This window comes from Amyelois transitella, chromosome 12 (genome assembly GCF_032362555.1).
Source record: "Amyelois transitella isolate CPQ chromosome 12, ilAmyTran1.1, whole genome shotgun sequence".
NCBI lineage: Eukaryota > Metazoa > Arthropoda > Insecta > Lepidoptera > Pyralidae > Amyelois > Amyelois transitella.
Genome location: NC_083515.1, coordinates 5,576,922 through 5,599,556, shown reverse-complemented (window position 1 = coordinate 5,599,556; position 22,635 = coordinate 5,576,922). Strand labels below are relative to the sequence as shown.

Below are 22,635 nucleotides of genomic sequence, written 5' to 3'. Positions count from 1 at the left end.
AAAGCCATTATATTTGTATGTGTTAAAATCTACTTTTATTTCATTACACTGGGTTTCTTATTTATTATAATTGCGCATCGTATAAATTATGAATAAAAGGTTTCTCGGCTAAGTACAAATTAATAAAAATAAAAACAAAAAATATAAATACTTATGTGAAATATTTATAGACTCCATAATACGGTATGGTACTATAGTAGGGATATATAAATTGATAGTGAATATTTTCTTTTTCAAAAGCCTATCTACATTATTTTCTTACACATAAAACTTATACTTAAAATGACTACTTTGGAATAGTAATCTCACAAGGCACATTTCAATGTCATAAAGTAAAAAATGAGAATCAAAGCCTACATTTCAAAATGGACATTAAGTAACATTATTCACAACCATTCCATTCGAAACAAGTAAGGTGCAGCTATGGCTGCCTATTCTTTCTTTCGACTTAACTTACTTTTCCCTGGCTTCTGACTTGGCTTTCCTCGCCGCAAATTTTTTTTACCACTATAACTCGGACTATTTTTACTACGGGTAAACCACTTGCAAAATATGAGCCTAGTGGAGTTCCACTAACAATAAAATAATGTGAAGAAATTGCTCATTGTTTTCGTGAAAGACTACATAGTGTTTCTTTTCTCCAAGAACTTACTTTATTTAGGCAAGTTTTCAATAATACAGGAACATTATTTTAACTACATTAATTCTACCTACAAAAATATGGCCACGTACGTATTGTATGATACAAAAAATAATATGTTCTTCATAGGGTATTTCAAATTATGGTAAAACAAACTATATCAAAACTTACTAAAAAATACTGCATCAAGATTCTTAGTTTACATATACGGCCCTTACATACTGTCTTATTGCCGGTTATTGGTGATTTATTAAATAAATGTACGTACAATCATCCCAATTTGTCTGGTATTTAAAAAAAAGATCAAGTAGTTAAATGTTCTATATACCAAACAACAAAATTTGCAAACCAGTAGGAAAGATAAATTCCAAAACTTTTCCTCATTTGCTGAAATACCTATGATACACTTATTTGTTGAACAACCGAAAGGTTGACGCAGTATGAATCAACGTTATACGTCATTCGATACGCCGCACCGCGTACAATCATAGGCAGTAGACGAAAGTCCAGTAGATGATGTTGAAGAAGATGAAGAGGACTGGGAACATGACTCGTGAGCGCTTGTCGATCCACGTGGCGATCTCCTGTGGCGTCATCTGGGTCCAGGTATGGTGGTGTGGGGGCTCGTCGGAGCCGTCGCTGCCGTTCCCGTTGGGAGCCGGCGGCTTGCGGGTCCCTCCGGGACCTTGGATGAGGTCGTCGTAGCTCTGCGTCGTGATGGTCGGCAAATTCATCGCAGACGGGAAACTCTGGAAAAGCCAACAAAAATTGTTGGTATATTTTTATTATATTATGACTACGAAGAACTATTTAGCATGCTGATGAATTGCTATTGCTGTTTGGCTATTTCAAAAACTGATCCTTAATTTTTACATCCTAAAATACCGTTTATATGTACTTATTTCGGATGAAATTACAAACACATGGAAAATACACAGCGACGTCGTGAATGTTCTTAACGAGTTGACTAATGAAGTAAATAGCATTGGTAGACGCATAATGCGGATGTGTACAAATAATACGCTATCGATGGTTCATACATAAGTCGTAAACTGAAACTGATAAGTATTGTACTTGTATTACAAGTTACTGCATGAACAGGGTGCAAAACAATACCGTTTTGTTTGGTTTAGTGATTTGCATAAAAAATAAACTTCGAAACGTGAGCCTGAAATAGGTGACATGCTTTGTGTAATGCCGTGTAATAACGTCGATAGTGATAAACAACCAGTTTCTAGAATTACCCCATAATAAGACCCAGTTTATGTGAAAATGAAAATTATGAAGCACTTGATATCTGCTTAAGGTTCGTACAAACCGAAGCTTTTTCCATTGGCTGATTAACTGTATCATCTTTTCATACTATTAAGTAATTTCGTTCGAAAAAACTAAAGCAACGAAGGCTGGCGAACCCGATTCTTAGTCGTGCGTTGGCCCTGTCTGTACTGTCTTATATTCGGTGCAGTATATTTGAACTCTATGTTCTCGTTCTAACGGCCTAAAAGCCAGAGTATTTGTCAATTATCAATTTTATTACTTTTCAAATAAGTATTACTCGTATTTTTTTATTGAAAAGATTATTTTTTATCTCAATAACCTTCAGTGAGAATTCACGAAACATGCACAAGCCATCTCGTGATGATGAATGTACGAGTACCTAATCAATTACGTTTATTACATAACACCAATAAATGTACTATCGGTGCATTGTATTATAATTTATAGCATTGTTCATGGTGCAATATTTATTTAAATGAAAATTTGATTCTATTTACATCTTAGACAATAACTAAGAAACAATATCAGCTATGGTTCAAATGAAGAGGACTTTTTTTATAACATTAGAATAATTATGAATTCTGCTACGAACATGCTACGACGTAGAATCCTAAATATAAAATATTTTTTCTGCTACGAGATATTCTATGGCATCTACGATACGAAAAATATTTTGAGGCTATTTAATTCTCTGTGATACCGGAGGTCCCGGATTCGTATCTCAGCCAGAGCATGATGTGAAACGAACTTTCTCTGATTGAGCTGGATCTTGGATTTTTATCTTTATAAGTATTTACTATATTTTAGGTAGTATCATTGAGTTAGTATCATAACACAAGTCTTGAACTTACTTCGAGGCTAACTCAATTTCTGTCCTGTATATTGTATGTTTATTTATAAATCCTATTATTTTTTTTGACTCAAAACGTTTATGTTTATAGTTTTCTAAGTTTATAAGCGATTATTGCTACAACTAATGAGGACAGCACTGCGCCGTCGAAAATGTGAAATGGTTCTTAAAATATTCTAAGTTTTAATATACAATGTAATATTTTACACAATGTGTAAGATAATACATTTAAAATACAATGTCAAAAGGGGCGCAAAGGGGTCCTCTCCACAGAGATGAGTGAGACTCACGTGTACAGTCAGGTAGTTATTGTAAGCAGGTCCTGAGGGGTCGCTGCTGGTGTCCTGATTGAGGGACGAGCATGACCTGGACTTGGACAGCTGCGGCGAAGTTTCCTGCAATTCCTTCTGGAGCTCCTTGCGCGCTAGCCGCGGCGTCAGTGTACTCTTCAGAATGTACTTACTGTTCACCTTCTTCAGGCTTACTACTTTCCTGAAGAAAATATTTATAAATTTTTAAATAACGCAACCTTTGCAGGTAAACCTATCCCGTATTGGATCGATCGTGGTTATACATCCAGTTGCCTGAATGTGGAGTAAGAGCATCGGTTATTTTTCAAAATAATGTACATAACTTCAAAAATAGTCATTGGTACATGGCCGAGGTGGGATTTGAATCTGCGTCTTTTATGCACATCGCGCATTTTAAACGGGCACTTTACCCATTCGGCAACCGAATCTCACTATAGATAAGAAAAGAAAAGAAGAATCCCTAGTTTATAAGCCTTTGCAGGTAAATCTATTGATACAGTTTGTTATCAAATTTTACATATATAATCACGTTAGAGCCAACATTCTCGAAAAGAACAATAGGCCACGTTCGGCTGTTTAACTTAATGATAGAAATGAGATTCAAATAGTGGCAAGTTGCTAGCTAGTCGCCTTAAAGAAGCATCCCAAGTTTAAAAGCCTATCCCTTAGTTGCAGTTTACGACATCCATAGGAAAGAGATGGAGTGGTCCTATTTTTTTTTCTATTGGTGCCGGAAATCACACGGCTTAGAATCAAATTTTAAATGAATAAATTATTTATAATATTATTGGAATAATTAACTCAAGATTCATTCCTTTAGGTCATGGGTTAGCAACCTCTATCACTATCTAGATCTCCATTCCATCAAGTCTTGTAACTATTGGCTCTAGGTACCCCGTAGGTAAGGGAGAAAAATTGTGATATATCTGTATTTGTATTAGCCTCAAAATACTAGCAATTTCTATTAAACATAATATTTACCTTACGTGGTAATTATACAAATGTTAAGTTTATTCAGTTCTAGGGATTTCAAACAAGATAATATTTATTTGGACCATGTTTGATAACAAGATTATGTTTTTGTTTGCAATATCGCGTTGGAGTCTAGCACGACTTGAATATTAAACTTTCTTCTTTACTTAGATTACAAGTAAAATGTTTATGACCTAATAAATGGCTGCATTTTGAAAAAAATAAAATCACGTCTCTTTCCAGGAGGAATGGCAAAGACAACGTGCAAGTGGGCACGTTGGAAGGACACTCCAATCCATATAGCTTCTTTCTTGTTACCTCATGTACCCATTTTATGGGAAAACGATTTTAATACGTATGAATTTGAGACTTACTTTCTTCGCCAAATAGTGTTGACAAAAGCGAACTCCACGAGAGCAGAGAAGATGAAGCCGATGCAGCCCAGGAACCAGATCTCGCTGGCTTTGATGTACGACACTTTCGGTAGCGTCTTGGACTGACTCGATGCCAGCGTGATAAATGATAACATGGTACTGGTGCCTGGAAATAGAAAGTCACATTTATTTTGTGAAACTCGGATAACGGCAATAGTTTTAGTAATACGGTAACAAGTTATTAAAGTGAACCACTTATCTCGCCCTCTCTCTTTCTACAATTTCTGATTTTGGCTTCCATGTTCCTCATCTGCCTTCTTTCAACTCGTCCAGGAGTCATTTGTAATTTTAGTCTTCTCTGCAGCCTTCTAATATTTATTTATACTATAATCGACTGCATTCTTTAGTATTAAGCATGGTAGAGTATTTAATAAGATGACAAAGTTGGCGCGAACAAAGTAGGTAAGTGCAACATACACATGACTCAGTTGATATTACAACTATACAGGTTAATATTACATGAAACTATCTAGGCACATATAGGTATGCATCGAAATTTTACCAAAACCGAATAGCTTTTAATAGCAAATGATGAAGTAATTCATTAATAACTACAACTACAACTAATTTATACTATACACCTACTGATTTGAATGTATTAAAATCGCTCCCTTCTTTTACTGTCTATTAACAAAATTAATATTAATCTGTAAACGTTTCTAAACTAACAGTTAGTTAGTACAGCCCTTTTTATCGAGCAGAAAAACAGGCAGCATAGCTTTTTGGTATCGCTTGGGTATCCCAGAGCCAGAGCACACACAACATACCGACAATGATTCTCGGCGCGGAAGCGTTCGGGTGCAACCAAAACGTGACCCAAGACACGGCCACTATCATCATAGATGGGATGAAGTAATCCATTTGGTAGTACCCGTCTTCGCGGCCTAGCTCGAAAGTGAACGTTAGGGCGCTGTAGTTGTTGGCTGGAAAAATACAACGTACCTAGAGTAATTCTCGGAGCAGAAGCGTCCGCTTGTAACCAAAACGTGACCCAAGACATAGCCACTATCATCATCGAGGGGATGAAGTAGTCCATCAGGTAGTAACCGACCTCGCGCCCTAACTTGAAAGTGAACTTTAGGGCGCTGTAGTTACCAGCTGAAAAAGTAATTCCTAATGTACTCGTTTCACAATTTTACGCGCTTCGTATTAGTGAAAAATATTGAAATGTTATTTTACTTGGCCATTACCCGGTCCATTGGGTATTTGGACAAAATAGGATACGAGAAAAGTATATGAAATGATTAACTTTAATCACATATAACATTTATGCCATAGTAAAAAATATGACACTTAAGAAGTTAATTAATATTTGGCTAGTAACGTGTGCGTTGCCCACTACACACACATAGAAGTGAAAGTCCTGTTAGGTTAGAGATGAATTTGATACATATTAAACCTATCTTTTTATAGGGTCTACAATAATTAAGACTGTGAGAAAAGTCATAAATAAGCAAAAAGTTTATATTTTAGGTTTTTACTTGGTAAATAAGCGGATATGTATATTGTAGAGGATAGTCAGTCTGTAGTATGTAGATGTTCCGGTATAATCGTCTAGCACTGATCTTTTTAAATTTTTAAGGTATGCAGGTTGCCTTATGTTGCGTGTATCAAAATGAAGTAAATATGTATATAATTTATTTTACATAAATAAATACTGTTCCACTGATGGCCGAAAGATTTTCCTTTTATTAAAAGTTAAACAATAGGTACATACATACATATAATCACATCTATATCCCTTGCGGGATAGACAGAGCCAACAGTTTCAGTTCAGCTTTTTGGCTCTATGATAGAATTGAGATTCAAATAGGTAGGTGGAAGCAAAGGGATTATATTGTGCTTGTACATGGCTATGTCCCGTTAAATGCGTTATCATCAAGCTGTTGCAATGGAATTAGAAATAACTATATAAAGTATATGGTTTATAGAGAAAACACAAAAGATATAAAATAAAATTAATAGCTGGTAGGTACATGAGGCAATAACGGTAATTATTAGTATAGCTACTGAATTTGAATACCCGTTATACGGAAAATACAGATTAATTGTTACATAACACTTCATTGACACGTATTGATACTTAAAATTTCTATGAAAAAAAAAATTAACTGATTTTTAAGACCTTGTCAATTTATTATCCAATTAAACTAAATCATAATAAGATTACAAAAAGCTATAAAAGATAAATAAAGCTATTTATGAATATTTGCCTTATGTACCTTGTAACTTACATGAACAACACGTTTAGTAAAGAAAGTGATTATTACATCTACCTCCTATGAGGCGCATACTTGCTATGTCACCCCTAACCACGGACTCATTGGTCCAGAAATCTATGAGAGAATACTCAGTTAAGTGGAGTTCAGGAGACAAGCGCACCGGCGGTATGTCTTTTTCCCACATCAGCCGTAAAATCGAAGCGTTGTATTTCCCTGAAAATAACAAACCATGTAATCAGATAACAAGAACAAAATTAAACAATTTGGTAAAAACCTCGAAGAATATTTGTACCTACGCCTGCATGTAGGCCTTTGGCATTATGTTTTTGATTACAGTTATTGATTTTAAAATTAAAATTTTTGTAAATCCTGCGAATACTGCAATTTGAAATTCATAATATTATAATGTTGAAACCCTAACTAATCGGGTCACAGGTTCTGAACTAATTTATAACAGACAAAAATCATTATAATATAAGTGCAAAAATATAGGTTAAAACAAAGAGATTTTTCGTTTAAGTAAGTTTTATGTATACTTAAGGTATGATACAGATGACTAAATATTACGTTTTTTTACACACACATAATCACGTCTATACCCCTTGCGGGGTAGACAGAGCCAACAGTCTTGAAAAGACTAATAGGCCACGTTCAGCTGTTTGGCTTTATGATGGAAATGTGATTCAAATAGTGACAGGTTGCTAGCCCATCGCCTGAAAGAAGAATCCCAAGTTTATAAGCCTATCCCTTAGTCGTCTTTTACGACATCCATGGGTAGATCCACGAGATGGAGTGGTCCTTTTCTTTTTTTATTGGTGCCGGGAACCACACGTCTTTTTTTAACGGTAAAATTGTTTAAGGAAAAGTATGCTAAATACTCACAGCTCTCAAGATTCATGGAACACGTTTGTTCGTCAAACGGAAACTTTTGCAGATTCATCCAGCAGTACAGGACTGCTTGCATGCGTCGACTGAACACGACTTCTCCGTCAGGTGCCACCGATATCAGCACGTCCTTACTATCCGTCCCCATCAAACTAGATGACTGTTCATTGGACATATACAAGTGCGGTACCCATATTCGATCCCGCAGATCATTTTCCCCGATTATGTTTATTCGCTTCGGCGAAAACCGGTAGTATGCCAACCGTTTGTCAACCCACCGCAGTTGCAAAAGAAAATGCAATTTGAAATTCTGAAGCAAATAACGAACAATATTAGTTTACATTACCTACGTTTTGGTGTCGAATTTCGAGCTAGGGCAAGCAATTCTTCCTTTCTGTTAATATTTGTCATAGGAGAAAACTAAAAGCGGAAGTGTTAACAGCTTATGCAATACAACAAAAAATCCCGCAAGGCTGTGTCGGTCATGCAGCTAACAATTTTAATGCCGTCTTTAACACCCCAGATCGACGGATACAGGCTTTGCTATCAAACCAAACTAAAAGAGAGCGTAAAATATAAAAACTTATGAACAAACATACTCACTAGATCATGGGCCTCCGCTGGCTGTATAAAGTAGACATATGAACTAGCGTGCACATAGACAGTATCCCTGGTGTTGTAGGTAGGCAGCAGCAGCCGGTCGTAGCGACACTCGTTGGCCAGCCGCGACAGGAACTCTGACTGGGTATAGCTGTCGCCGTTGTCCAGGGATGGACACTCCAACCCTGTTGGCCTAGGTCACATAAAAAAAAGTCATTAAAATATCCAGGTTGTGCTTGATAAGCTTGACTCTAGTCTTGTGACCTCTAAATCTCTGGCTGTCCCGTAAGATATTATAAAGCACCTCTGCTATATTACCGATAACGATAAGTTTAGTGTTCGAATTGACATTCAGACATAGATTTAGAGGTTAAGGTAATGAACATTCCCCCTGATTGACTTCAACAATATGTACGGTAAGAGACGCAGCCAGCGCATACTATATTTATTTTCTACCAAAACCAGCATGTAAGCATTTTCTACTTCTTCAAATTTTCAAATTCAGTTTTAAAGACTAATGTACCTACCTACGTGGAACTTACTACATACGCACACCACCGCAAGGTCGGTGGGAGCTGCCGACGACAACAATGTCAATATTTGCTTACTGATACTGATAACATTATGGACCAATTCCCTGATACCAACGAGATTTGCTTTAAGATTAAGCCGCTAAGCCACTACGTATGCCCACAAGTGTATTTAATAAAATTATTAAACAAACTATGGAAGTAGTTACCTTCAATGTATTTTTCACAAAGCATACTTCTTAGATATCACAGCCACAACAAAATTAAAAATATTAGTTAAATTATTGTCTTTTAGAAATTATAGGAAGGTATCTGCAAAATTGAACATTCTCAGACGCCGTTTAAAGATTAAAGGTATTATATAATGTATTTCGGAAAAAAAATAAATAAGATTATTACTTAGGCCATAATACTGATGTATTTTGTAAAATAGAGAAGAAAACGTCAGTTCTTATCAAGAAAAACTTTTTAGTCAAAGTCGCATAAGTACTTCACTCAACTAAAACGAAATATGATAATTTATAGGCTTTATTCATCTCTTCCTGTTTGCTAGTGGATATTTTAATGAATAGAATATTGCAGTATTCAAATAAAGGCACTATGATTCAGTGATTATATTGTAAAATGTAGTAAATATACTCTATTTGGACAACAACCTACAAAGCAGTTAATTTTATTTGCTTCAGTGAATCAGAGAGATTAGTATTGAAATCTCCGCGTAAATTATAATATAAAATAAATACAACGTCATTTTGTGCATGATAATGTATTTATTTTTAGAATCCCTAGTATTATGTACACACGTAAAAGTTGCGAGCGGTTAGATCAGCAAAAGGTAATACATTAGTTGGAAGAAAACTATAGGAAAAGGAAGTATCAAATGTAATTATAAATCATGATGTGATACGTGTGTAAATCCTCGTAAATCAAATTAATATAGCTATTTAATTTTTAGCATGTCAATTAATTTAACAAACAGAAGTGCTATCTAAAAATACAAGGTATTGATTTTGAGACAAAAGAAATACTTTTAAAATTATATTAGGAAAAATAAGTATCGTTAGTAGTGGTTAATAATTATACTAAGTACCTACGTGAACATTAGGTCTTTTATCGAATAACTTTTAACGAATGGAACATTTTTTACATCAGCATGAAAAGTATTTAACTCAGCCACAAAAAGTAAAGTAGTAAATGACAAAAACGGTAGCAGGTTAACTAGCACCAATAAAATGTAAAAAATACAAGTATTCTATCAAGTGGGTGTTAAATCAATTAGGTAACCGATTTTCCACTATTGATGATTGTATCTATTTGAAACCACCATTTATCTGTATTTGCAGAAATTTCAATGAAATTTTATGAATAAGCCATACTTATTTCATAAATGCGTTAGTTTGTTAAACACTGAAACCACTGATCCGATCTTCATGAAATATCGCAAAGAAGGACGTAGGATACTTTTTCATGCGGATGGAGCTACAGGTGTAAGCTAGTAGGTAATGAACAGTTTAAATACATAAAACTAGCTTCATCATATTCCAACCATCAACTTTTAACATGAGGTAGAGTTTGTAACTTTGTTCGATAGTAAGGGTTAATCTTTGGAAAAATTTAAACGTAGGTAGGTACATTATAAGCGGGGGTCGTAAGCTATGTATATTCTACGGGCGAAGCCGTGGCTACGGGCGAATACATTTAAGTAATTTAGAGCGTTGGTGGTCGTCGAAGGTAATCCAATAAAAATAGCGTGATACAAAGAGTGGCACAATTTCAAATTCTACCGCGGCCATGTACTACAAGGACTCTTATCTTAATTATTTTTATTTTTTCATAGGATCCACTCAAGAGAGTTGAGTGCGCAACCAGGACTAACTCCAGGAGTATGATGATAACGTTGAATAGTAATTTATCTTACTTGTCTGCAAGAAAATATGCATAATACAAATGGTAAGTAATTTTACAAACGATGCCAACATTACCGCCTCTAATAGAATAATTAACACCTGCAAAACTAATACTTAGCGTATGCTTGGTTTATAATTATTGGCATGACCAAATACCTTCATTCGACAAAATTTTAAAAAAACTGTATTCTTTTACATTCTAAATATACCTACGTAGTGGATGTAAATGGGAACGTTGGAGGGGGAAGGCCAAGATGTAATAAGTAGTTAACCCAACGAGATTGCTTAAAAAAAGTGATATTTTTGATGAAGCAAAAGAAGCAAGCAAAGATCGTGACAATTGGAAAGATGTATGAAGTCGCGTCCTTTTCAATCAATCCAAATCCAAATAATAATATAAACTTTAATGATAGAACGCAAGATATTTAGAAATATATAACGTTCGACTCGTCTCAGCAGGCACTGCTAGGTCTTTTCTTTTATTATGTATCTAATACCTTAACACCTTAAAAAAATTAAATTGATTTAATGATTTACTACGTCACAAGATTTGCATAATTAGATTAGGTTAGGTAATCCTCACATTTCATATCTCCGCGCTAATTGTGCGTAATAAGCCAAGTACACATGGGCGTCAAAGCAGCCGAGCCAGATCACGACAGATTAATTAAGAAACACCAGATAATAAGAAACGACATCTGTAATCACAATATGTCCTTAAAAAACAAGTTAATTCTTTTACTTAGGCATACTGGATCACTTAATTAACAGTACTATATAGGTATTGAGTACATATAAAAAAGACAATCTTCATCAGTAAGGTGATGTAGGCAATGTTAAGAAATCGTTTAAAGGATAATTTTCCACGAGGTCGCTTGAGGATTTATTTATTAACTTAATACATACATACATATAATCACGTTTTTATTCCTTATGGGGTAGACAGAGCCGACAGTCTCGCAAAGACTGAAAGGTCACTTTCAGTGGAATTGAGATTCTAATAGTGACAGATTGTTAGCCCATCGCCTGAAAGAAGAATCCCAAGATCCCTATTCCTTAGTTGGTTTTTATGTTATCCATGGGAAAGAGATGCCACCATTTTTAGCTTTCATAGATACCTAGCTATTATTAGGTACTTTAAAAAATTGTTTGTGAATATAAAACTATAATTAGACTATAGTACCTACTCGTATTTAATAGTTGCTCCTTGTTTATATGCTGGTCTGGTAACGATTAAAACATAATACTGTACTATAGCTGCTTCTCCTCCCACGCAGATTTTAAAAGTCAATTTAGGAATTTTATACCTACTCCTGGGACTCTTTTTTAAGCGAAGGAATAGCCACATTTCACTGTTTCTACATACCAGGGAAATCTGTGCATTGTTCCGATGATTTTGTGTATTGCACAGTTCCAAATAATAATGGAAATGTAAGGCGGATAAATTCGGTAAAATATCCACGTGTGCTGTGGACTACCCCAAGGTAAGATTCTTTACCTTTCCCGTATTTTATTCCTAGTTCACTTACCCATATATTACGTACTTAGATGGATAAACACCAGGAAAATGTTATCTTTTGCACAAACCTTATAGTTCGCTGTTTAGTAGACAATTATTCAATAATTAAAACTAAGGTATCATTGTTCATTTATTTACCTTATTCGCAAGGTTAAAAGACGAAATACTATTTGGAAAAAGGATCGTGTAGTAAGCTACCTTTCGCATATCAATTTGATGTATTCGGTTTTACGTAGTAAGGATTCCTTACCTAAGTAGATACTTATAAATAAAATCCAAACACAATGCATGCGATAGAGGTTGTCGCAATACCTACATACGAATAATTTACTGTTAAACTAAACTCAAAACACTTTTTGAGGACCTTCTATTGGTCGGCATTTGAAATTAGAAGTAAATTTGGGAAATTTTTTAGAGACAAGCGCCAAAGAAGGGTTCCCAATTACTTCATGATTGGCAATTCAAATCGGTTTCCAAATTATTCAAAATGCAATCTAGAAGTACAAAAACCATTAAAATACTTAAAAAGTACGTATTAAGATGTCGCCGTGTCCGAAGGAATTGACATATTCTTTAATTATCATAACCATTGAATGAAAATGGACTTATAAAATTGTATTGATGTTTTCGATTCGTAATCAGTGTCAGTAAGTTCCCTTGAACTTCTGCGAAGGTGCATGCTTCGTTCGCGCGGTCATGTGACTAGGCAGGTCGTCATTACAGCCAAACGATTTGCCAATCGTCACGCTAACCAGATTTAAGAATTAGGTAAATTGCCTTAGATTTATATAACACGGCAGCGCAGATGTACATTTATTTACCCTGTGTGACTCAGATATATGACTTAGAACATAATACAAGTAGAACAGATGGCAGGCAATTTAAAATCAATTGGGATCATAAGATTATAAAATTGTGAATTTAATAAACTGAAGTTTATATTAACGTAGGGCGTATGTAGGGTATAATTATTATCTGGAAAGTAATATAAGCCTATTTATATCTCAGCACTTACGCATGAAAGGTTAATGTATGCTTACAATAAAAGGCCCTCCCCATTATAGTGTTCTATACCTTAGCTAAGGCATTGATTTTAATAATGGTGTAATAGTTATGCGTGTTCGTTCACTAATAGAATTAGAATTGTAGGTAGGTAAGAACATAATAACTGCGCTGACCTACTAAATTTCAAGATCACGTTCTAGGCTTTCAGGGGTTAAGGTGTTTTGTGCGATTCCTTGAGTTTGGACAAATTTCCACACATTGTTTGGAATTTAATACGAGTATCTGCCTATTTAAAATTCAGTGCATGTCAGTTTCCTCTAGACACATAACACGATGAGAAATAACTGTGGAGTTTTATACAGACGTAAAATGAATGAAAGCTTTCTCGTGTGTTTGTTTTAAATGTATCCATTTTTTATTTACTTTAACGTAAGACCTCGAAATTCTGATAAAATTGGTTCACCTAACTTATTTTACATGTTAAGAAATCCTCCAATATTCTTTGATTAACGAGTCTAATACGTTGTTACTGTTCTTTCTATGAAGCATAGGCATTTGGAGGGGATTGAGATAAAAGGTCGTTCTGAAATTTATATTGGCAAAGATCGAATTTGATATGCCATTACTTTAATAGTTAATAATATATAAGACGGAGTCCTATGATCAATCTACTATACTAGCCTTCTCCTTGTAAATAAGAATTAATGATTGGACACAATATTTAGTAATGACTACCTACAAAGGTACCTTACCTAGTTGGTATTTTTTAAATCAGACAGTAATGTTAGCCGCCAAAACAAAGTCTTCTGAAAACACAGGTTTTTAATCGCTGGTTCGTGAAGTTTGAATTTATGTACTTTCGTTTATCTTTGAAACTGTCGATAGACGTGCTTCTTCTTAGCGGAAGACATGCACTTCTTTGAATAACTTTACAAGTTGTTGTCCTTTGGTAAAACAAAACAATACCTACCTGTCTAAATACATTTTTAATTTCAATTAGGTAAAAGACATTTCCAAATACTTAGATATCGTTAATCGCTTGTCGGTAGTTAAACTTCTCTGTATTCAAGTCCGGTCGGGGGCAGAAAAATCAGACCACCTTTCAATGGGTTTATATAACCAACACCAACTATAAGGTAGTTACATTTTTCTGCCTCGACCTGACATAAATTCAGAGAAATTCAACTACTGACAACGTTAGTAATGTACGGACATTACCTACTAACCGATTTTACGGTGAGGGAACCTCTACATTCAGGCAATTGAATGTGTGTAACCTAACATTATAGGTTAGGTCAGGACCCCGAGGGTGAAGGCATCAAGAAGTCCTGGCAGGAGAATGATGACAAATCTTATAATCATATTTAGTTAATTGCCTTCTGTTTCTGTAGGGCGAGCACTGAGCGACAGACCGAGGAAGCAATCAATTGACCTTTTACAATGTTTTTCACTGTTCAAGGTGTCAATGAATGGTAACTATCTACTTCATGCTATTTGCTTTTAGGTCTCACTAGTTCTACAAAGAACTTTCTATCTTAAGTATCTTATGCCTATACCGAATCATAGAGTCGTCAAAGTCGAGAACATACTTACCTATATCGATATGTTTTTGGTACGTCCAACTCGAGTTGATATATGGATCTATACCGAATTCCATGAAGTGGATCGCTAAGAATGAGTTCGGTACTAGGTATTTATCGTGGTGCAATGCTTGTAACGAAGATGATGATTGCATAGCCCATCCAAAAGAAGAATTCCAAGTTTATAAGCCTTTTCCTTTTTTACTTTTACAATCTGCGCAGGAAGAAACCAACTGCCACACAAAATGTTTTTATGTACACCAACAAGAAAAAAAGCAGATGGAACTTGGGTATTTTGAATTGAATAAATGCGTAGACGTGATTATTGAATTTTGGGCGTTTATTAAGAATCCTTTCTTTCACCGAATTTTGTCGCGACGAGTCGCCATGTGATAATCAAGGCAATTAAGAGCTTAGTTTGCTTCACGACAGATAATCTGCTCTTGGGAGATAATCCGATAGGATAAGAGTGTGAAAATGCCGCTAGTATCTATTTTAAATATTTTTCTTACATTCCCATATACATACCTAGCTGTATAATACCGAGATAAGGTAATCAGATAGTACCTACGTAATTCTCCCTGACAAGAGTAAATAATATGGGATGACTTTGTAATAACATCTTGCAATATTATCCTATCTCCGTTAGACTTTTGGACTTTGTAGTACCTAGTACTTACCTACATAGGTTTAATCGGAAATTTGTTTGCAGCTATATTGTAGCAAATAGTGTTTGAAAGAAATTTCTGCTAAAGACAAAGGTAAATTCACAGTACATACTTATTAAGAATCCGCCCTTTGAACAGAAGTGCGCGCGTATGTATACTCGTAGATCGGTACCTATAACGGGCGAGCTTTTCCAAGCTCCATGGGAGGATTTAGAAAAATCTCTTACGAGTAGGTCCCACTTACTTATGGGACTATAATATCGAGACGTTCACGGCTCATGCGCAGTATGTTAGCTATAATGTGAAAGGCGTTATTTTGCTGGAGTGGCCTACGAATTCGACTAATCACCTAAAGTAAACTTTTTACAAAGTATGTGTACTTATGATTTTTTGCTGGGTACAGCTATAGGTACCTACAAGTAGGTAATCATGTTTGCAACCTTAGTCTACTTACTGAATCGCGGCTGTAATGACAACAAAGATCATTCATTATTATCAGTCCAACAGTAAGGAAGGACTCGTGACTTATTATAATTACAATAAAATTGACGTCGCTTTTATGCAAATACTTGCATTTATTCAACACCTCGATATCGAATGAATAGAGAAGGTCAACCGCAATATTTGACCCACTTGACTCTTCTCCCTTGAGCATTTAGGTGTTTTCTGTGGAACTTATGTAGATAATAAATCCCTTATGTCTAAGTAACGTAACTAGGTATACCTGAGAGGAAGGATATTTAAGCTTCATCCTTATTATATTACTAGCTGTTGCCCGCGACTTCGTCCGCGTAAAGTTCGAGTTGAATCTTAATCATACAGTCAGATACAGACAGACAGACAAAAAATATTAAATGTACAGACAAAATATTTTTACCATTTTATTATATGTAGTATTTTTATTTTCAGTTTTTTTAAATTTAATAGAAAATAAAACCTATCTTGTTTTTCTTGGGACTCGAACTTGGACCTCAACTTCACAGTCTCACGCGCTAACCACTGGACCATCGTGGCCGTTGCGGTGGTGTCGAAATTAAAGTAGACATATGGTCACGTCTATATCCCTTGCGGGGTAGACAGAGCCAACAGGCTTGAAAAGACTGAATGGCCACGTTCAGCTATTTGGCTTAATGATAGAATTGAGAATCAAATAGTGATAGGTTGTTCGCCCATCGCCTAAAAAAAATCCCAAGTTCGTAAGCCTATCCCTTAGTCGCTGCTCACTTATATTTATATACTATAGGAATAATGCTGTCGTATAATGATAAATTACTTTGAATTTTAAATTTCGTAACTTATTTGCAGGCAAACTACATGCCTTGATTTCATTCAAATGTCGATAACTTTTTTTAGTGAACCGATTTTGATGAAACAAACTTTAAATGTTTTTCTGAGTTAAAACAAAGCAACTGGTGAAACTTTGAAGTAAATCGGTTCAGTACTTTCGGAGATAATTGAGATCATACATACAGACAGACAGACAAGAAATTAAAAAAAAATATTTTTGCTTTCTATTATTCATTCTAAGTGTCTCTTTATCCATTTCAGTCAAAAATACTAAATGTACAGACAAAATATTTTTACTATTTTATTATATGTATCATACATTGTTGTCTATTGAAGAAGGAGGTCATGAGTTGTTTTGTTTTTCACGCCAATCACTCCGTGTTTCGGGACCCATGTTAACACATATATACTTATGTCTACCACGGTCATTCATAAATTGGGCACGTGGGATGGCCTGAGGCGGATTATTATTCAGATCATCATTGACATGATAAAAAGTATTAGATTACCTCCGTAATTATCTTGGTCATTTCATTATACCTATACAATTATTTCAAGTCAGGTTCCAATTTAAGATACAATTAAAATCATTGTACTTATTCTAATTGTAAACCTACCTATATCTTCAATCAAAAGACTGTTGAAAATTAAAAAATTAAAAAAAATCGGTTCAAATTTAGATTACCTACCAACGTGCCATACCTAAACGCCAGGTCAAGAGTACCCGAAACCGCCGAGCTTGCATGAAGAGAGTTATGAATGTGGATGAAGCGAAAGAAGTTTGCAGGAATCGTAGCAAGTGGAAAGTTGTAGTCTCTGCCTACCCCTCCGGGAAAAAAGAGTGATTTTATGTATTTATATATGTATGTGCCAAACCTTAAAAGTTAAGATCGAATTTATATAAAAGAATGTACACATACACTTTTTAACCAAAAACTGTTAAACGATTTAGTGATGACGCTATGTGATTGATCTTAAAGGATTATCTGTTGTTAATGATCTGTGTAATTCTGACAAATAGTAAATATTCGCTACGGTCACTCGCTACTGCCTCGTGCTCAAAAAAAGAATTTTGCCGGCAATACATGTCGTTTACTCCTACATCGTCTTCTTCCTCTACGTCGTCTTTTAGAGATTTCTGGTCAAAACATACTTCTTAGTAACTTACTAAGTACGTTAATTTTTCGCTGCTTCCACAGCAGGAAAGAAGCCATACAATAATTGCACAGTTAAATAGGTATCTGTTTCTTTTCCCTGGCCTTAGTCTCGGTGACATATTCGCCTCGGATTGGGTAATTTTAAAGTTTTACACAAAGCGACTCCCGTGTGACCTCCGCAACTTTACAATTTATTTATGGCAGAATAATGTACATATATCATCAATTAAAACTGTTATCTTAGACGATAGAGCCTCAAAAATTTACAATGGACACCATAAGCAAGTATTATGTATAGTTAATTCAAGGTTACAACTGCCATAAAAGATCAAAGATAAAAAAGATGGATGAATGCTGAACACTTTTTTTAAGTTATGATGTTTTTGGTCAACTACCCTTAGTTGTCAATATACTTTTTTGCGCACGTAATGCCGACATTGGAAATGTTATAAGTTTGACTATAGAGAATAAGGATTGGTTAGATGACGGGATCAGTATTATAGAATATCGAATGATAGGAGTTTTAAAAAGTTTATTTTATTTGTTGAAATACCACAACTTAAAAGGAGTTTTTCTCTACCACAAGTAGGTAAATTGAAAATGAACGACACATCACAATAACGTTGGTAACTTCTGTATTAAAAAGAACGAAAGCCCGAAATAGTAACTTTTCATGAATCCAAAACAATCACGTCACGAGTATAAGACGCCCATAAATTATCTACATTATAAGCTATTAAGTAGTTGCTGACGTTATTCAGCATGAAAACTTTTCAAATCTGCGTAATTTCTGTAGTGTTTCAAACATAGAATTCTGAATAATTTTAAATTTAGGTTCTTTTTCTTCTAATTTTATGGTGTTAAACCATATAGGAGATCGTATAGGAGAATTTAGGGAAATCGTTGTAAAATAAACAACGAAATATGCGCGTGGGAAGTTGCGGGCCATAGTATTTAGTTCACTAGATTTCATTACACGACTACCTGAACATGTGCAATTATGATTTAAAGAATTTAAACATTTCACATGTTTATAATATTTTCCGTGCGACCTCCTCTATTCTGCGTAATTGTTGTGGGACAGGGCCCATATCTGGGCTGTATTTTTATTTTTTTTTGTCACCATACAAACTTATGGAATGCAATATATGATTGAGTATTGACAACTGCGTTGAGCATTACATTGTGCACGCGAAAAACGCTCTTTATTTAACTGTGCATATCGGGATAAATACCTATAATATACTTACCTACTCTCAAAATAAGCTTTTTTTATAAATAATAGAATTGATTGGTACCGAATTGACTTTATTGTTTCCTGTAAATATTATTTAAACAATAATAATACAACTTGTTTAAACTGCTTTCCATACTTGAACATGCTTGACCACTTGAATCGGTGCAGCAACAAACCATAAGAGCACTATATGCCTATGAATCACTGTTAACCAGATTCAATCGACTAACTTGAGTTTGGTTTGGACACTAATCAGACACTTCTAAGTTTTATCTGAATGATATAAAGACTAAGTATCTATTATATGTACGTAACTACCTACCTATTAAATGTTATTTAATTTTGTATGCATGCCCAAAGGACCTCTCCGTAGTATACCTAATGTCACAATTGATAGATTGATAGGATGTATTCTACTGTCCTCTTCTCGTATCTAGTCTTTGAGTATTTGTAAGTAAAACGAAAAGATGACTGATTGACTGAGTGATCTATATCTATATCGTACAGCCCAATCTACAGAGCCGATCACGCTGAAATTTGTCAAGCAGATAGTTGCTGATGTATATGAAAGCATCTGTTAAGGAAGGATTTTGGAAACTCTCGCGAGAACGGGAGATAACGTGTCATTTTATGCGGGTGGAGCTGCGTGCGCTCTCTACTAATATTATAAATGCAAAAGTTTGTGTAAAAATATGTATGATACTTGTTACTCTTCCACGCAAATATGTATTAAACAGTATTTTTTATGAAATTGAGTACTTTGTAGTAGGTTAGAATATAATTTGGAATTATACATGCATAATTCCAGAATTTATTTTATCCCTAAATAGGAGGATCCGATAGGAGTAAAGCCTCGGGTGCAGCGAAGCGTGTCTATATTATTTTCATTCTTATTTCTCTCATTTTTTGCAAACATATTTTTTATGATTTCCAGTGTGATTCCCAGCACCAATAACAAAAGAATAGGACTACTCTTTATCTTTGCTATGGGTGTCGTAAAAAGCGACTAAGGCTTATAAACTTGGGATTCTTCTTTAAGGTGATGTGCTGACAACCTGTCACTGTTTGAATCTCAATTCTAACAGCTGAACGTGCCCTTTCAGTCTTTTCAAAACTGTTGGCTCTGTCTACCCCGCAAGGGATATATACGTGATTATGTGTATGTATAATTTTTTTTATTCATTTTTGGTGCCTTATTTCTAAATACCTACAATGGGAAACGAAATTTTGAAGTACATACTTATTCCTTGTGTATTTTTTAGATATGAGTAGGAAATCTTATACATGAAGATGGTGTGGTAAAATGTGACGTCTTAATCGTTACTGATGGTTTGTGACATAATAACATTTCATGTCTATAGTCTATGTACCCGTCGGACGAGCGTCGGATCGGTAAGGTGCCCGGTTAAAATGCGTGTAGCGCAAAAAGGCACAGGTTCGAATCCCACCCTGGCCATGTACCAATGACTAAGTTATGTTCATTAGTTTGAATACTAACCGACGCTTTTACGGTGCGGGAAAATATCGTAACGAAACCTGCACATTCAGGCAACTGGATGTATAACCAAGATCGATCCAATACGGGTTAGGTTCCCCTGCAAAGGTTGCAGAGGTCAGACGGGAGTCGCTCCGTGTAAGAACCTGACTCACCCAATCCAGGATCCAAGGTCAAAGGCATACCCTGGGCTCTTCTCCAGACTGGTGAGGATGCAACTGGCACTAAAGCCAGGAGGAAGAAGAAATTACTCAAAACTGTCAATATTTCTAAATCTGATTTCCATTTAGGTAAATATGGCTTTTAATATCTGCCTCGGCTGTCTACCCCGAAAACCTATCAATCGCTTCGGTTCGATTATGATTTCATAAAAAAAACATCGGCTAAGAATGCGGCATCGGCGAAACGAAAATATTATTTAGGTATAAGGTAAATAAACTCTTCTGAGGAGTAAAGCCTTTTGTAATTTATTACAAATTGTTCCGTATGAAACATAGGACAGTTACATACAAATAAGGTATATGACGCTTAGGTATACCTAAGACCCAGAACAAGAACCAAAATCGAAACATAAATTTGTCTGAATAACATATCCAGGATGTAAAGGGAGGAAACTTGTTAATAATGAATGACTGATCAATGCAGACTTTAAATTTTGGCATGTGCCTATGTTTCTCGTGAGGTCTAGTGTATGTGTAGTCTATGTAAGTCAATTTAGTGTACTGATGACAGTACAAATAATTTTTTCCTCCTATATAGGATAAAAATATTAAACGATCCCATGAAAAAATTAGATACTACATGTTTGAGCGAATTTTATTCAACGAAACCCTAAAAAAGAGTGTACAATAAAGGAACTAGATAATTCAGTAAAAAGCGGCAAGTCACTGTGTTTATAGCAACAATATAAAAATATACTTACAGAAATACATTATATATTTTCATCCACATGTCTACAATAAATAATTTTGAGTTTGAATCTGTCTGTAGGTACGTCCATATATCAGTCACTATTCGATAGTAAACTATAGTAACTATCTATAGGGTTCTTTAAAAATCCCGGAAATTTAAATATTATTCAGATGGCCCGACCGGTAGTCAGCTATACTTACTGACAATTTGGCACTATTGGAGTTAGTAATTAGGTAGGTAAGTACGTCGCGAATTGATGGCAATGCGCCCCATACGCTACCCGTAAGTACGATTATTACGGCCTATTGTTTTCTTATTGATATGGAGCTATGTTTACTACGTATATATCTCTTAACAGCCTATATAAATACATAATACCTAATAAAACTAAGTTTGCAATTTATGACTTCACTTAAGTACTTAGTGTAGGTACTTCAGGTAATTTCAAAAATAATGATTAGGTACCTATCTCAAGCATAATCTCCAAAAATCAATCTATCAGAACCACACAAAAATTTTACCAGCAATTTTCGGGCCTTTTGATAAATATAAATTCCTATAAAAAATTTTACGAAGTCAAAGAAAGCGGTACAGGCAACTGGTGGTTTTCGAAACATGATAGATGACGCGCGGCAGGGCGGAAAAAGTTAACAAGAGGTTTGAAGTTTGAAGAAGGAACGGTTAAGTGAATGTCGCTAAATAAGTATGCACAACGATCCTTAAATAATTTAAATATTGAATTAATTTGTCAATAGCATCATGAAACAGATAATTATTAAAAAAAACTTACTTTTGTCCATTGGTATAGTTAGAGGTTAATAAAAGAAGACACGAACTGAATAATATTGTTCTTAAAGTCATGCTGATCAATGAGACATTAGAGCGCGACACTAAACAATTCGCGACAACGACGAACGGTCCGCTGCACACGGTCGAGTCTCTAACACTGCATGCGAACCGTGAAGACTCCCAACACGTTGACAAAACCTGCGCGGGCGCCACTAACTCTATCATTTGAGCTTTTACATATAGATCAAGTAAATTAACATTTCGCAAGTTTATCTTATGATACACATACATATAAATCGTGCGTCACAACTTCGCGTTATGCCTTAGAAGTCAATATTTTTTTACTAATTAGTATCG

At 35.0% G+C, this 22,635-nt stretch overlaps 1 protein-coding gene across 4 annotated transcripts; it reads right to left on the bottom strand.

Moving 5' to 3' along the window:
- Window positions 1–35: 35 nt before the first annotated feature.
- Window positions 36–22,480, bottom strand: LOC106142673 (pH-sensitive chloride channel 2). 4 transcript variants are annotated; one of them, XM_013344529.2, is made up of 8 exons: window positions 22,280–22,480; window positions 8,196–8,385; window positions 7,590–7,902; window positions 6,756–6,920; window positions 5,253–5,408; window positions 4,426–4,591; window positions 3,059–3,260; window positions 36–1,389 (listed from the first exon to the last, which is right to left on the bottom strand). In XM_013344529.2, exons 1-8 carry the CDS (start codon window positions 22,348–22,350, stop codon window positions 1,126–1,128), a joined length of 1,527 nt encoding a protein of 508 aa, XP_013199983.1. In that variant the 5' UTR covers window positions 22,351–22,480; the 3' UTR covers window positions 36–1,125. The 4 variants fall into 4 exon arrangements, with proteins under 4 accessions (XP_013199983.1, XP_013199985.1, XP_013199982.1 ...); XM_013344531.2 differs by having other exon boundaries at window positions 6,762–6,920; window positions 22,280–22,479; XM_013344528.2 differs by lacking the exon at window positions 5,253–5,408 and adding an exon at window positions 5,428–5,583 and having other exon boundaries at window positions 42–1,389; window positions 22,280–22,475.
- Between the last annotated feature and the right edge of the window lie 155 nt (window positions 22,481–22,635).

What these genes read in the sequence shown, in the direction of transcription:
- LOC106142673 (XM_013344529.2), bottom strand. Translation starts at nt 22,350, where the DNA reads ATGACTTTAAGAACAATATTATTCAGTTCGTGTCTTCTTTTATTAACC. An exon ending in CAGCGGAGGCCCATGATCTA is followed by an intron (nt 7,903 to 8,195) that starts GTGAGTATGTTT and finishes TATTTGCTTCAG; the next exon opens with AATTTCAAATTGCATTTTCT. An exon ending in AACACTATTTGGCGAAGAAA is followed by an intron (nt 3,261 to 4,425) that starts GTAAGTCTCAAA and finishes TATTTTCTTCAG; the next exon opens with GAAAGTAGTAAGCCTGAAGA.